Here is a 13989-nt window from a genome sequence, read left to right as displayed (position 1 = left end):
CAACTCAATGCATTGGGTACCCTGGATTGGATCTCGGAACAGGAAGAGGACAGTAGTGGAAAAACTTGTGAGATCCAAGTAAAAGTGTGAAGTTTAGTTTATTATAATGTGCTAATCTTGGTTTTTTAGTCTTGAGAAGCGTTATCACGGACATAGGAGTCATCAGCAATGGGGGAAGCTGAGTGAGGGGCGTATGGGAATGCTCTGTACATCTGAAATTACAGTGAGGACCATGTTGTGGGGTCTGCCGTCCACTCCCAGAAACGTTTGGGAGCATGGTTTCCTGTCAACTTAAGGCCATCATGGCCTCTTCCATTACAACTCTGAGAAATGGTGCAGATAGATCCATCCAAAGATAAGGAGACGTTTTCCAGAGAAGTAAAGTAATTGAGAGTGTGTTAGATTGGGAAAAGCATGGCTCTGGAATCAGAGAGGTCGGCATGATAGTCTGACTCTCACTTACCAGCTTTGTGATCTGGGACCAGCGACTGCTCCCAGCTTTCTCTTCCCCTTTGCGGAATGGAACCATCCATAGAGTCCCTGCCAGGGTCGCTGTGAGGACTGAACATAGTGTGTCCATGTAGCTAACCGTTTTCTGGTTACCTGGAGTGTTTGAGTGTCTATTCCATGCCAGGCCCTTTGCTAAGCATCTTCCCTCAGTTATCTCCTTTAACCTTCATGACACCTCTATTCCATGACTATTTCATAGAGAAACTGAGGGTCAGAGACTTGGTGACCTCACTGCCCAAGGCCACAATGCTGAGCTTTAATTCAGCTCTGTGCTGACTGCAGTTTACTGTCTTCCCAAGTCTTCTGTTGAGGCTAAGCCACCTCTCACCACCTGGTAGTCCTGGTTACTGCCATGCTCCTCACTCTCTTTGACATTCCAATCCCCTCCTGTTTGGTGTGTGTCTGTACCCTGATCCAGACGCTCTCCTCTTGATTTCCTTGCCTGTTGTGGATGGCCTCTGTGGGCCGCAGTTTATCCAACTATAAAATGAGGGCGTTGGACTGCCTTCAAAGTCTGTTCCTTCTGTGAATTCAACTGCTTATTTCAGCTGTCTTACTGGGATGATTACTGAATCACTGAAGTCAAAGCTTTTCTAATTTGTTTTGGGGGAAGTTATATGTTTCTTTGGCATTTTCCCAGATTCCAAAGGAAGGCAAAAATGGAGCTGTGTGCCTTAGTTGCTTTAAAACCCAGCAGAAGCCTTTGTGATACTTTGTGATAGTTATGGGTTTCTTAACTGGGATTCTGTTCGCAGAACAAAAGGAATGGGAATAATTTTATTTTTTTCTTTTCCTTCTGTGGTTAAAAAGCCATAAGAAGTAGTAGCCATAAGAAGTAGTTATTAGGCGATGAGCCCAATTTCCAGTGTGCATTTGTCTCAAGATGTAAAAAAAAATGAGAGCATCATTTGGCGCCATTAGGTTACTGCATGGGGGATCTGTTAAGCCTATGATTTGTTCTCTTGTTTTTCAGTTTTTCCCCTATATTCTGCTGCTCGTTGCAATCCTCCTATACCTGCCCCCACTGTTCTGGCGTTTCGCAGCTGCTCCTCACATTTGCTCAGACTTAAAGTTTATCATGGAAGAACTTGACAAAGTTTACAACCGTGCAATTAAGGCTGCAAAGAGTGTGTGTGACCGTGACCTTGACCTGAGAGACGGAGCCTGCTCAGTTCCAGTTGTTACCGAGAACTTAGGGCAAAGGTAACTTAGCCCCAGCAGGCAGCTCATCAGGTTTTGTAGGACAAACTCTCTGCCCTTCTACTGCCAGTCTGGGCCCAGAGTTCTCATTGCTAGGAGGCGGGGCAGGAGTGGAGGCAGGGGGACATCATGCACCTAGTGACACAGCCTGTAGGCTCCAGGCATGTCCACTGTCCCCAAATCTCACCCCCACCCATTTGTTTGTCCTTCCCTCAAGACTTCTTTCCTTGATGAGTAAAACGTTACCATCTCATTTTTAAAATGCAGTTCTTGTAGGGGTAATAGATTGAGATACTATATGAAGCTTGCTTGCTTTAATCTATTTAACTCCTAAATGGAGATGCACAGAGGATTTCAAGGCAGATGAGTCGTGCCTTGCCTTTTCACATTCTTTGGTTCTTGTTATTGAATAATTGGAATAATAATAATATTGAGTGATTATTTTTGAATATTTCATAGATCCCACACACTGTATTAAGTACATTATCTCCTTCAGCCCTCAGATCAACATTACTAAGTGCACTTGTTAACCTCCCCTCCCCTTTTATTCTGAATAAAAACACTCTCCTGTAGCTGTAAGTGGGAGTGCTGGGACCTGAATCATGCCCCTTTGACCCCATAGTTTGTACCCATACCCCCTGAACTGTCCCCACCCCTCCTCGTAAGAGGCAATGTTTACATGTGTTTAGCATTTACCAGGTACCAGGCATCATTCTAAAAATTTCCAAATATTAACTCATTTAACTAACTAGGCCTTATATTTAAGGGTAAAAGTCTTATTATTCCTTTTCTTCCTCCCCTTTTAAACTGATTTTATTCTCTACCAAAGTTGTAGGTAGAGAAGTATGGGTGTTTGAAATCTTTAGTGTGACATTGTCTAATGTGTTTCTGCCTTTAATATTTGATGGTCTTGGTGTTTATTTTTGTTTATTTTTTAGTTTGTGGGAGATACCTGAAAGCCACTTCAAGTACCCAATTGTGGAGCAGTACTTGAAGACAAAGAAAAATTCAAATGATTTAATCATCAAGTATATTAGCTGCCAGCTGCTGACACTCACCATTATACTCTTAGCATGTATCTACCTGGGATATTACTTCAGCCTCTCCTCACTCTCAGATGAGTTTGTCTGCAGCATCAAGTCAGGGATCCTGAGAAACGACAGCACTGTGCCTGATCAATTTCAGTGCAAACTCATAGCTGTGGGCATCTTCCAGTTGCTCAGTTTCATTAACCTTGTGGTTTATGTCCTGCTGGCTCCTGTGGTTGTGTACACACTGTTTATTCCATTCCGACAAAAGACAGATGTTCTCAAAGTATACGAAATCCTGCCTACTTTTGATGTTCTGCATTTCAAATCTGAAGGGTACAACGATTTGAGCCTCTACAATCTCTTCTTGGAGGAAAATATAAGTGAGCTCAAGTCATACAAGTGTCTTAAAGTACTGGAGAATATTAAGAGCGGTGGTCAGGGGATTGACCCAATGCTACTCCTGACAAATCTTGGCATGATCAAGATGGATGCTGTTGATGGCAAAACTCCCATGTCTGCGGAGACGGAGAGAGAGGAGCAGGGGAACCAGACAGCAGAGCTCAAAGGTAGGGTTTGCTCTTGGCAGAAGCTGCAGGAGCCCACCAAGAGCCTTTGCAGCAGCCTTGTGGGAATATTGACAGTCTTTACCCTGCCCATCATTTAAGCCATCTCCGGGCATTAAAAAAACCTTAATACCAAGGGGAATCCCTCATTATTAGGAGAGAGAGGAAAAGAATTGGAGCTGCTCCACATTTCCAAAAAAGGACAATTTCTGTGCTTTTTCTGGTGTTTCTTTCTTGCTCAGCACTCTTCCTTGTCTTTCTTGCATATTTTTGTCTTATCTAACTGGCTTTCCTCCTCTATCTCTGATCCCCTTTCTCTGTTACTCTCTGACTTTCTCTTTCAAAGGGGACTGAAAGTTTATGGATTTGTTTTCTTAGCCTAACTTCACTGTGGTCTGAAGTTAGGCTAAGAAGCAAAACATGGTATAGATTGTGAGAGAAATTTTCGGAAGAAGAGATCTTGATTAGTATTGATAATTCCTGTTATATTTCTGTTATAAATATTTCTTTTCAATTTTGACAGATATGAACACTAAAGCAAATAATGGAGAGAAGAATGCCCGACAGAGACTTCTGGATTCTTCTTGCTAATGATTATTTTACTTGAACTGTAAATCTGTGACTTCTGCGACATGGGATTTAATTTGGCAAAAGCATCCCTGTTGGTTTCACAGCAGGTTTGTAATACATGGTTCTTGGTGGAGATACTGAGCATGTCTTAGTCCCTAATGGAAATGGTGGTCAACAAAAAGCTATGGAAGAATGGTTTATGAACTTCCCATAGGAGGCACCTCAGAGATGATTAGTAAACTGCAGCAAGTAACTATGTGTAAGTCCTCATCAAATAAAAAGCAGAAAGACAAAAACAATTAGTCAAGACCAGTAGCCCTGTTAGAGCCTTGGAACAATACCTCTCTGTACCTGTGGTGAGACACGACCTAGAGCTACTGGAAAACAAGCACTTCAGGAGATTTGTTTTGTTTTCATGGAACAAGAATATGTTTGGATATAATTTAACATGAGTTTCTTATGTGCCCTTAAGGATTGTCAGACCAGAAAAGCATTCACTGGCTAATGACCCACAGGTCGACCTGTGTCCTAAGTTAGGTGTAAGTCTGTTGCCTTGGCGCGGACTCGAGCTCTCTTTACAGTGTTAGTTGTCAACCTTGGCTGATGGAAGTCCTGAACCAACCACTATTTGTCGTACTGTGCCTTGAAGGGCAGCAGGTCCAAGTGCTGCTCTCTCTGAAAACCGAGTTAACAAGATGAAATCTAAAGGATATTCACAGTGACTTCAATTCAGGAAAGAATGCTTCCAAAAGAGCCCAGTGGGGATATCTGACACCACAGAAGGCATTAATTCAGTCACTTTCAACGAGTTTGTCTACAGGATGTTTCTGTTATCAAAGGCATCTGAAACAGGCTTTTACTTAATAATGGAACACAGGATTGTTTAAAGTGAAGAACACTTTGCCTAAATGTGATCAGGGCATGTAAGCTCCATATGGTGTGCTTGGAGCCAGAAAAACTTAGCAGTTTGTTTATATTTAAGCACAGCTTTAAAGAAATTCATTTTAGTTTATAGAGTGTCAGAATTGAGACCATTTGGGAAGAAAAGTCTAGCACTGGTAGAGAATTATAGCATAAAGATTACAAATGGTTAGATACTACAAATGCAGGCTTATTTCCTAAACATGTAAAGCTGATTCAGAACATGTTGAAAACTATTCCCAATTCCACTATGTAAATAGATCCTATGTTCACATTTTACACACACAGAAAAAATCTTGAACATCTGTGGACCTTCCAAGTGTTTTCTTAGAATGTTAGCACATTGCATCAGTTGAGTAATCCTCAGGAACCTCCAGGTTTACTTTTGGCTCTTACGGACAGTTGTTTACATAATGTAATTACTGTTTTCTGAAGAACGGAAGTTATATAAGCTGCTGTCTGCCTTTCAGAATATTCAGAAAAGCAGATTTTATTTGTGCTTCCATGATAGTTTGTGAAATGGAAAGCTAATGATACATATCAAAGTAGCAACCAGTGCTTTAAATTATTTTGTTACATGATATTTATTACTGAATTATACTGTGACTTAGCAGTAACCTAAATAATTGAATTTGCCAAATTATTATATTGCCGTATCTGAGATATTCCATCACAAGTTTCTACACTGGTTTCTTTCGAAAATTTAAAAAGATTTTTGAGATATATTTTTCTAGAATATAATTTTTTTTTCCAGAGAGCTTCATCTTTTTTGTAGACTATCCTTAATTTGTATTTTGAAATGGTAAAAATTGATATTTTAGGAGACCAGGCAGTCTCCGAGTCCTACCATATGAAATCTTTTAATTAAGAGTTTGTGTCATTGGGGTCCTTGGCCTCTCTTTCAGTACATTTTCCCATTCCCACTCTGAGCTCCAGTAGGGTCTGTGATGTCCCAGGCACAGTACCAGGTTGGATGTACAGATATGCATAGGCAAGTCCCGACCTTGAGGACTTCTGTCCAGTAACAGGCAGCAGACACATGGGCCGGTGCCTAAGAGGAGAAAGTATAGCCACATTAAAGGCTATGCCAGAAAGCGCCTAGCAAATGCTCTGTGTTCTTGGGAGAGGCTGCATTATTTTTTCTCTCCCACAGTTTAACTGCTAGTTTTGAGAATATAGTTGTCATTTTTCCCAGAGGCAGATGACCATCTTAAGGTTCTTTAGCTGCAAATCCTCTAGGTTGAATTTTGCGCAAAATAGTTACAGTGGTTTTGAATAGTAAGGGATCCAGTTGCCCTTTGAACCTTCCCTCACAGGGATGAGAGAACAAGCCTGTGGAGGATATGCAGCTACTGGTGAACAACTGTCAGGGCCCCAGAAGGCTGGTGTGGAAGCCTGGGGATACATTTCAGCTTGGACAGAAGTATTATTAGGACAGGGAAACTCATCCGTCTGCTGTGAGCTGCTGGCTTGAAGGATGACTTTTTAGGAGCCAGTTTCCTGAGGAGAAATGCTTTTATAAAGCACCTATTGCTTTGTAAACGGGGACAAACAGATCCTAAATGACCACTCCAGGGTTGCTGATTTTGTTTCTGGCTCACATCTGCCTCGTAAGCCACCAGGAAGCTGCTGAACCAGGATGGAAACAACAGTGTTACAGCTGGGAGTGACCTAGTACTCTGAAAGCGGCATTCCAACACGTCTTTGCAAAGGGATGGGCAGAGACCTCCAACATAGAGGTTCTTAAACTTGGTAGGGTTACAGCCCTCTTGCAGATACTTTTATGCCTATAGACCCTCTCCTCAGAGCTACAGCCAACATTTTCAATGTACCTTAGGAGGTCATTATAGTCCATGCCTCTGAGGTGAAGAAGCTGCACTCCAGTGGCTGAAGAGCAAGCTATACAGCAGAGAATGGGGCTCCCTTTGCCTTTGTGAAAGCTACTTCCCCCTAACACTGTAGCAAACTCAGCTATACGTTTGCTTAGTTCAGCCACATTTACGTTCTTCCGGGTGAACTGTACCTTTTGAGTACCTGCGGCCTTCCTTTTCTAGAGTCAGATTTCAATCAGCAGAAGCTTGGACAGCAGCAGGCCAGGAAAGACCAGGCAGCGCACAAACTGCTGCCCTCTCCCTGGCCACAAGGCGTTATCTTCCTCTAGGTTCAAGTAATCGTTCCTGTTTTGCCTCACTGGAATGTGGGGAGGAAGACAGAACACTATAAAATGCCGCGTCCTACCTTCCAGTTGTACTGTGAGAAAGCTGGAAACTTCCACCTGTACAGTGGGTCTGGTTTGCACGTTTATGTTTCATTTGTGGGAACTGCTTGGCCAAGAGTGAGCTCAAGTGAGCTCAGGTCAGGGCAGCAGGGCACTGACACCTTTTTAAAATGTGCTCATGTTTGGATCATTTTGCTTATTGTCAGTCCTGGGTCCATCAAAGGTTTGTGAGGGTGAGAATTTTTATGCACTGCTGTATTGCAAGTACTTAAAACAGAGACTGGCCCAAATGAGGCATTCTGTAAATGTTTGTTAAAATGAATGGACAAATTCTTAGAATAAACCCTAGTTTGTTGACAACTGTGATTTGATTTTGGAAGGCAAACTATGACTTTATTTTAGAAAGGAGAAAGTGGGGGAGACTCATAGGAGTATTTCTGCAAATGAATAGGTTTCTACCTTAAGTAGTGACAGTCCTTAGCTGCTTATTATGGAGTGAGTCCTGACCACTTTCCAGGTTCAATACAAGTTCAAGATTGCCTCTCAATGATTAGGGAAATTGAAGCTTTAAAGCTCCCGGTCTCAGTAATTCCCCAGAAGAAACCTCTTAAAAGGGGATGTTGATGAAAATGTACAATTACCAGTAATTGAGGTTTTATCTGAGGGGATGGATATGATGAAATGGCCCCTTCTGGGAGGTCGTTGGCATTTTTTCCCTATTTTTCACAAGTAACGTGAAACCATTTAAAACTATGGACAAAGATGATATTGTGTCATGCGGAATACAATAGATACTAATTTGTGGTTGGTTTTTCTGCCTGCTTTAAAGGAAGTGTATTATGTTTCTGGGCTCCTCTTTTAGCTGTAAAAATACTTTGTCACTAAAGCATGAAATTTAATCAGCAATTGTTTTTCAGATTCCTGAAAGCTATAAAAGTTTCTCGTGACTTGAGTAGTTTTTTCCCTGCCCACCACAAGAGAAAACCCTTGTAGAATTTTGCAGTGTTACAAGTGTTACCTACAGAAACTGAAACTATCAGCTCCTCTTTAACAAGTTGGCTTTTTAAAGGCATATAATTACAATTTAATGGTATTCTGTAAAGTAGTGCTCTAGGCATAACTTAAATTCTTTTTAATGACTACATTTCTTCAAAACTTTGAGAGAAAAATGTGTTCTTTTTTGCTGCATCCTTTATAAGAAGACTGCCAACAGATGAAGAATGACTTTACAAATTAAGGGCTTCTTGGTTTCATTTCCACAAAGATGAGAACAAATCATGGTGTTAGGAAAGGATCCTTAGAAGAACACAAGAATCTTGAAAGCCCTTGGTGTTATCATTATTATATTTTATATTTCCAGAGAAGTCACTTAGCCAAGCTCTGCATTTTGAGCCTGCTGACTTTCATTTAAAGAGGGATGAAAGGTTGAAAATCCAGGCTGCTGTGTCTGTGAACATCAAACTACGTTTGAGCTCTTCACTGTTGTATCCACTTAAATAAAACTGTGTAAGTAATGAAAAATATCTTAATATTTCTTGCCTGCCTTTTCGGGAGAGTTATTTCATGGAAGATGTAATTGGATATGCATCCCAAAATGTCTCGAGACTCATTCCACTCTGCTGGAAACATAAAATTCAGCAGACTTCATGCTACTTGCTAAAATCCAGCTGGCAGTAACTAAAGGAAGGAAGTCCTTGATTAAGGACCCACAGATTCTGGAATTTCTAAAGCACAAATAACATGCTTTCTGATACAGGATTGTTTGCCTGGGTTTAGGAAAAAAAGATTAGAAACCATGTGCTGCTAAACATGGGTTGGCCTGCACACCTCTCTCAAGAGGAGGACTCTTGTACAATGGTCAATTAGTGCAGCTTAGTATTGTGGGTAATCAGAGCCATGTGAAATTTTAGTGCCATTCCTCACATATCACAAATACAGGAAATTCTAAGTGCCAGCTTTGACTCTCTTGCTCACCAGCTATTCTCAGGGTGGCAGTCCCACGAGCCTTGGATGTTGTATTAGTTTTCTGTTGCTCCATAACAAATTACTGCAAACCTAGCAGTTTAAAGCAATACACATTTATCATCTTGCAGTTTGCTGGGTCAGTAATCTGGACACAGTACAACTGGGTCCTGTGCTCAGGGATTCATAGTGCTGCAACCCAGATGTGGAAGGTTGTGTTCTCATCTGGAAGCTTAGCTGCGGAAGGGGCTGCTTCAAAGCTGCCTTAGGCTGTTGGCAGGATTCATTTTGCCAAACTCAGAATCAACTGATTTGGGACCTTAATCACATCTGCCAAACCCTTCCACCTTTGCCATATTATCTTGGCTAGAATCAAGTCACAGGTCCTGCCCACACTCCAAGTGGGAGTCCTGGGACCACCTTATGCTCTGTCTGCACAGATAACCTAAATCCTACCCTCTCTGTAGCTTTTCCCCCTTGACAATCCTGAGGCCGGCCTCTGTTCCCAGGCCCTTGTCTCTCCTGAATTCCTCTGATAGTCTTACTATATCTAACCCAGCTAACACATTTCCTGTCTGTGAACTTTCCAGAATGCAGCTATGATCATGGAAAAGCCACCATACCATAGCACCACCACGACTTTTAAATCCCTCCAGACTCTGTAGATCTCAGAACAAAGAACAACCTTGTTTCTTAGACCATACAAGGCCCCACCTCTTCAAGATCATCACACACCCACTACTCTCATCTCTGAAACAGCCTCCTGCACTGTTTCTTAAAGGCCTCTGTTCTTTCTCAGATGCTGGCTGTCCTCACCTGCCTCATACCTTCTATTCAGAAGTCAGCTCCAATCTCCCCAGCAGGAAGTATTAGTGACCTGCCCTCCCCTTGTCCTGACTTAGATGCCCTCTGTGCTCATTCTTGCCATTTCTCCTGGCCTCAGTGCCGAGCACTCTGCACTACCTTGATGGCTTGGTCTGTCTCCCCTGCTTTGGAGGCCTTTGACGCTAGTGGTGCCTTCTGTATCCCTGTGCTCCCAGCACCTGGCACACAGCCTTATGCCCATGTGCTGAGGGATGATTTAGACCCTCATCTGCCCCCATGAACACCTTCTGAACATGTTCAGAGTGGATAACAGTATCCGGTTAGAAGTGAATTCTTCTCCCAGGCCTTATCCACCTCTATCACAACTCCTCCTACTTTGCCCCAATTCAAATTGGCCAAGTACAGCTCATCCTCTATTTCCTTCTCCCATTTTAGTGATTGAGGGCTTAACTTGAAGGCTTTTTGAAGCAATTCTAAGGACCTTTTCTTGGTGGTGGTTTCTCCCATCTGTACATATGCTAATTTACTTGAAGTATCCTCAGTTTTCTGAGTTCTAACATTCACCACCTTCATTTGAACTCCGTAGTTGGGTGTGTTATTGATCTGGGATGCTTCATGCCATTGTAGTAAGAATAGTGATGCCTTTTCATAATTCGTGTCCACCCAGGGAAGATGTTTATGGAGTATCCCCCCCCCCACATCCCCCTCCTACTACCACCCAGTGCTGAGAGCAGGGGAGGATGGAGAGAAGCTGAGCTGGAGGCTACCGGCCTGTGTCCCCCTTGATAAGAGCTAATTGCAGAAACTAAACTGCAGACTTGAGATAATTTACCCATCAGATCCCATCTCTTCTCCCGTCATATAACTCCAGTGTTCTGAATTCCCTTCCTTGAAAGGGGAATGGAAAGAAAAGGCCCAAATGCTCCTCTATGGTACGCTGGAGGCTGGGGAGACCCTCAGGGGAAGGAGAAGCACATCAAGTCCACGAATGAGGAAAACTCAATGGATCACCCTGAGAGCCCTGTTCCAGCATTGCAATGTGCCTTTTCTCAGACACAAGGAAACGGAATGCGAAACCAAGGTGTTACCAAAAAATCACTTCCAAATTCCCGGAAATGAAATTCACATTACCTCAGGAAGCAAAGACTCCAATAAGAAAACCCAAGCTTTCAGGGAAGGTTCAGGAATTAAAAGGAAATGTTCTCGCGGTAATTTCAGAGGTAAAGAGACCCATACAGAGATTTGTCTCATTTGTTCATTTTGAATATCAGAACTTACAAAGGAAGCATTTTTAAGTACAGAGGCTTTTGGAGTTCCTTATCATCTTTCTAAGTAACCCATAAGAGAAGCTTCATTTAAGAGAAATTACCCAAAACTATGCCTGTGGCAAAGAGAGCAGGAAAAAAAAAAAGACTAAACATTAGAAAAAGAATAAGGATGGTCTAGACAGTCTGTCCAGTTGAATATGAGAGACGTGTATAAGTAACTTTAAATTTTCTAATAGCCACATAAATGAGTGAAATTAATGTTTAACCTAAAATATCCAAAAGATAACCTAATATATCCAACTTGTAATCAATATAAAAATATTGAGATACTTTACATTTTTAGTCTAAGTTTTTAAATTTTGGTGTGCATATTTTACTTAGAGCACATCTCATTTCAGACTGGTATCATTTAAACAGCCCAATAGTCACATGTAGCTAGTGGCTACCATATTGGACAGAGTAGGCTGATCAGACTGTTTTATGCAAGTCTGTTCCCACCTAATGAAGTGTTCTTTGCTGTCCCTGTGTCCTTGTCAGTGTCTTTCTTTTGGCCTGAGATTCTCTTCCTTTGAGTTCTGTCTCCTTTCCGAAAGACTAAGTTGCCCTCTAAGCAGAACTGGTTAACTGGGTGCATAGTCTCGCCTGCTCACAATGATGCAAACTACCTCCTCCCCTTGAAGCTTTTGAATCTGAAATAAACTACTAAGAACTGGGCTACTTCCCCAATGCCCACACTATCTTGCCTTACTTGTCAATATTGATATTTATATGTTTTGTTTTGCTGCTTTTTCCTGTTCCCATAAAAGCTACAAGTCTGTTAAATTCAGGTGCCTTCTTAGTAGTCTTTGTTAAAGAAAAATTATTCGACGCACTTGTTAAAGCACTGGATGGCAAACTGTATCCAGGAGCATCGCAATAGGTATAGGGACAACTGCAATGGGATTTCACAGCAGGAGAGATTGGGCTCAACTCTGAATACAGCATAGGCAAATGGAAACTTATAACCAAGAAGAAGGGTCGGCGGGGGAGGGGAGAGGTCAGTGGATGTAAAATTACTAGGAGTAACCATCACAGGTTAAGGAGATTCTGGCCAACTTGACCTAACAGTAGAAGCAAATAATCTGTCAACCTTCCCACCCCAACCTCAGTCTCGCAACATGCTGAGCACACAGCAAGCTGAGGGGAGATGGATGGAAGCTGAAAGTCATTGTGGATGATGAAGTGTTTCACCCCTCTGAGAGCTAACTGTAGGTGCTCAGTCATTCTGTATCCTGTGAAGTGGAGAAAGAAATATAGTAAGAGCACATGATAGAGTCCCTCCAAAAGAGTTTTCCCATCAGATGAGCTTTCTAAGTAATAGACTCCCAGTGCCTAAGTGGAGAAGATTCGTATCCTATTTGCTTCCAGCCTAGTGCTCCCTTCACTAGTGTGCCTTCCTCCAAGCCTGCAATCTGTGCCAGGTGATTCATCTCCCACTTGGCCCAAGGATGGTCTTTATGTAGCACATCAGCTGAGAAGCGGGGCTCCTAATCAAGCGAGTGAATCATCCCTGAGCATTGATCAGGTTGGGGCAGGGAACCAAGGGTTGCTGGCTTTTCCCTAGATAGGAAGCTCCCATGAGGAAATGGCCTTTCATGACTTTAAACTCAATTGCAGAGTGAAATTGGTATTCATACATTCAACAAAGGGTTTTTCAAACATCAACTATCTGGTATTGGGCATATTAAGGTGAAAACCCCAGCAAGCCTCTGGCCTCATGGAGTGTCCTGGGAACGATGGTGGCAAAAAGGGAGAGGAAGGCCAAGAAAGGCTGATTCTTTGTTTCCATCTATAATTTCACTTCTCTGAGCCATTTGCCCAGTGAGGGACTTGGACTACACAACCTCTAAAATCTAGTGGTCTGTACCTCTGGGGTCTACGTCTTCTTTCTTCGTGTCCCACACTAGATCCCTGGGAATCCAGATGGAGGGAAGGAAGGAAATTAGTATTTGTTGAGTGCCTATGTGCTAGGCATTAAACAATGTGTACTGCCTTATTAAGTCTTCACATTCCAGTGAGGATGTTCCTTTAGTTTTGGGGTGAAGGACATTAAGGGAATGGATTATCAAGATGAGCTGCCCGAGCTCTGGCCTGAGGCTGCCCACTGACCTGTGTGACCTGAGTTCCTGACTCCTCTGGGCCTAGGTTCCCTCCTCTATAACAGAAAGTCATGGGTTTTGATGAGGGCTGAAGTTGATTAAACAAAGGCACTAAACATAATGCTGGCACGTAATAAACACTCAATCCCTCAATCTTTTTTAAGTCTAGCAGCATTTTCTTTATTCACATCATAAGCCATGTTTGAAAGACAAGAAAATCCCTAACAATTGGGGCATTACAGAAAGCATATTGAAAAAGCTCAATTTGAGTTTTGTTATCAGAAAATCTAGTTTGGAGTCTTAGCTGTAATACTTACAAGGAGTGACCCTGTGAGTCACTTAAAATGTTTTTCTCCGTACCAGTGTCTACTTTTCAGGGTAGTTGTGAGGATTCAATGAGAGTAATGTACCTGGCACTCAACAGGAGCTCAACAAATAGTAGCTAGTCATCTCATCTCGAATAGTAACCCATTTACAATAGTTAAATGAAAAGGACGTCATTTGGAGCTGCTGCCCAGAACGCAATGGAGGCGAATTCAGCTGGGAAAAGATACTGGAAAGGCCGTTGCTAAAACAGAGAAAAACCACCTCTTCCAAGAGCAGCGAGACGCCCTACCTGCAACCCCCAGGTTTTGTCACTGTGCAAGTGGCAGCAAAGATGGCAGAGTTGTGAAGGTGCCTTGGGCATTTTCAGAATGACTCAAGAACATCTTTGACTCAGTACGGGTAGCAGCCAGATGGACCCTGTGGGCGTGAACCTCCTGAGCATTTGGAGCGGAGGCT

At 42.4% G+C, this 13989-nt stretch overlaps 1 protein-coding gene across 1 annotated transcript in view; it reads left to right on the top strand.

Moving 5' to 3' along the window:
- Positions 1–8534, top strand: part of PANX1 (pannexin 1) — an 85317-nt gene extending 76783 nt beyond the window's left edge. Inside the window, exons 3-5 of the mRNA XM_032295758.1 lie at positions 1484–1713; positions 2649–3307; positions 3828–8534. Coding sequence (XP_032151649.1) covers positions 1484–1713; positions 2649–3307; positions 3828–3895 — 957 coding nt within the window. The 3' untranslated portion in view covers positions 3896–8534. The remainder of the gene's footprint in view (positions 1–1483; positions 1714–2648; positions 3308–3827) is intronic.
- Positions 8535–13989: the final 5455 nt, after the last annotated feature.

This window comes from Sapajus apella, unplaced genomic scaffold (genome assembly GCF_009761245.1).
Source record: "Sapajus apella isolate SASKATOON/1434 unplaced genomic scaffold, GSC_monkey_1.0 scaffold34, whole genome shotgun sequence".
In the NCBI taxonomy this organism is placed as follows: domain Eukaryota; kingdom Metazoa; phylum Chordata; class Mammalia; order Primates; family Cebidae; genus Sapajus; species Sapajus apella.
This window is presented reverse-complemented; position numbering and strand designations above follow the sequence as displayed.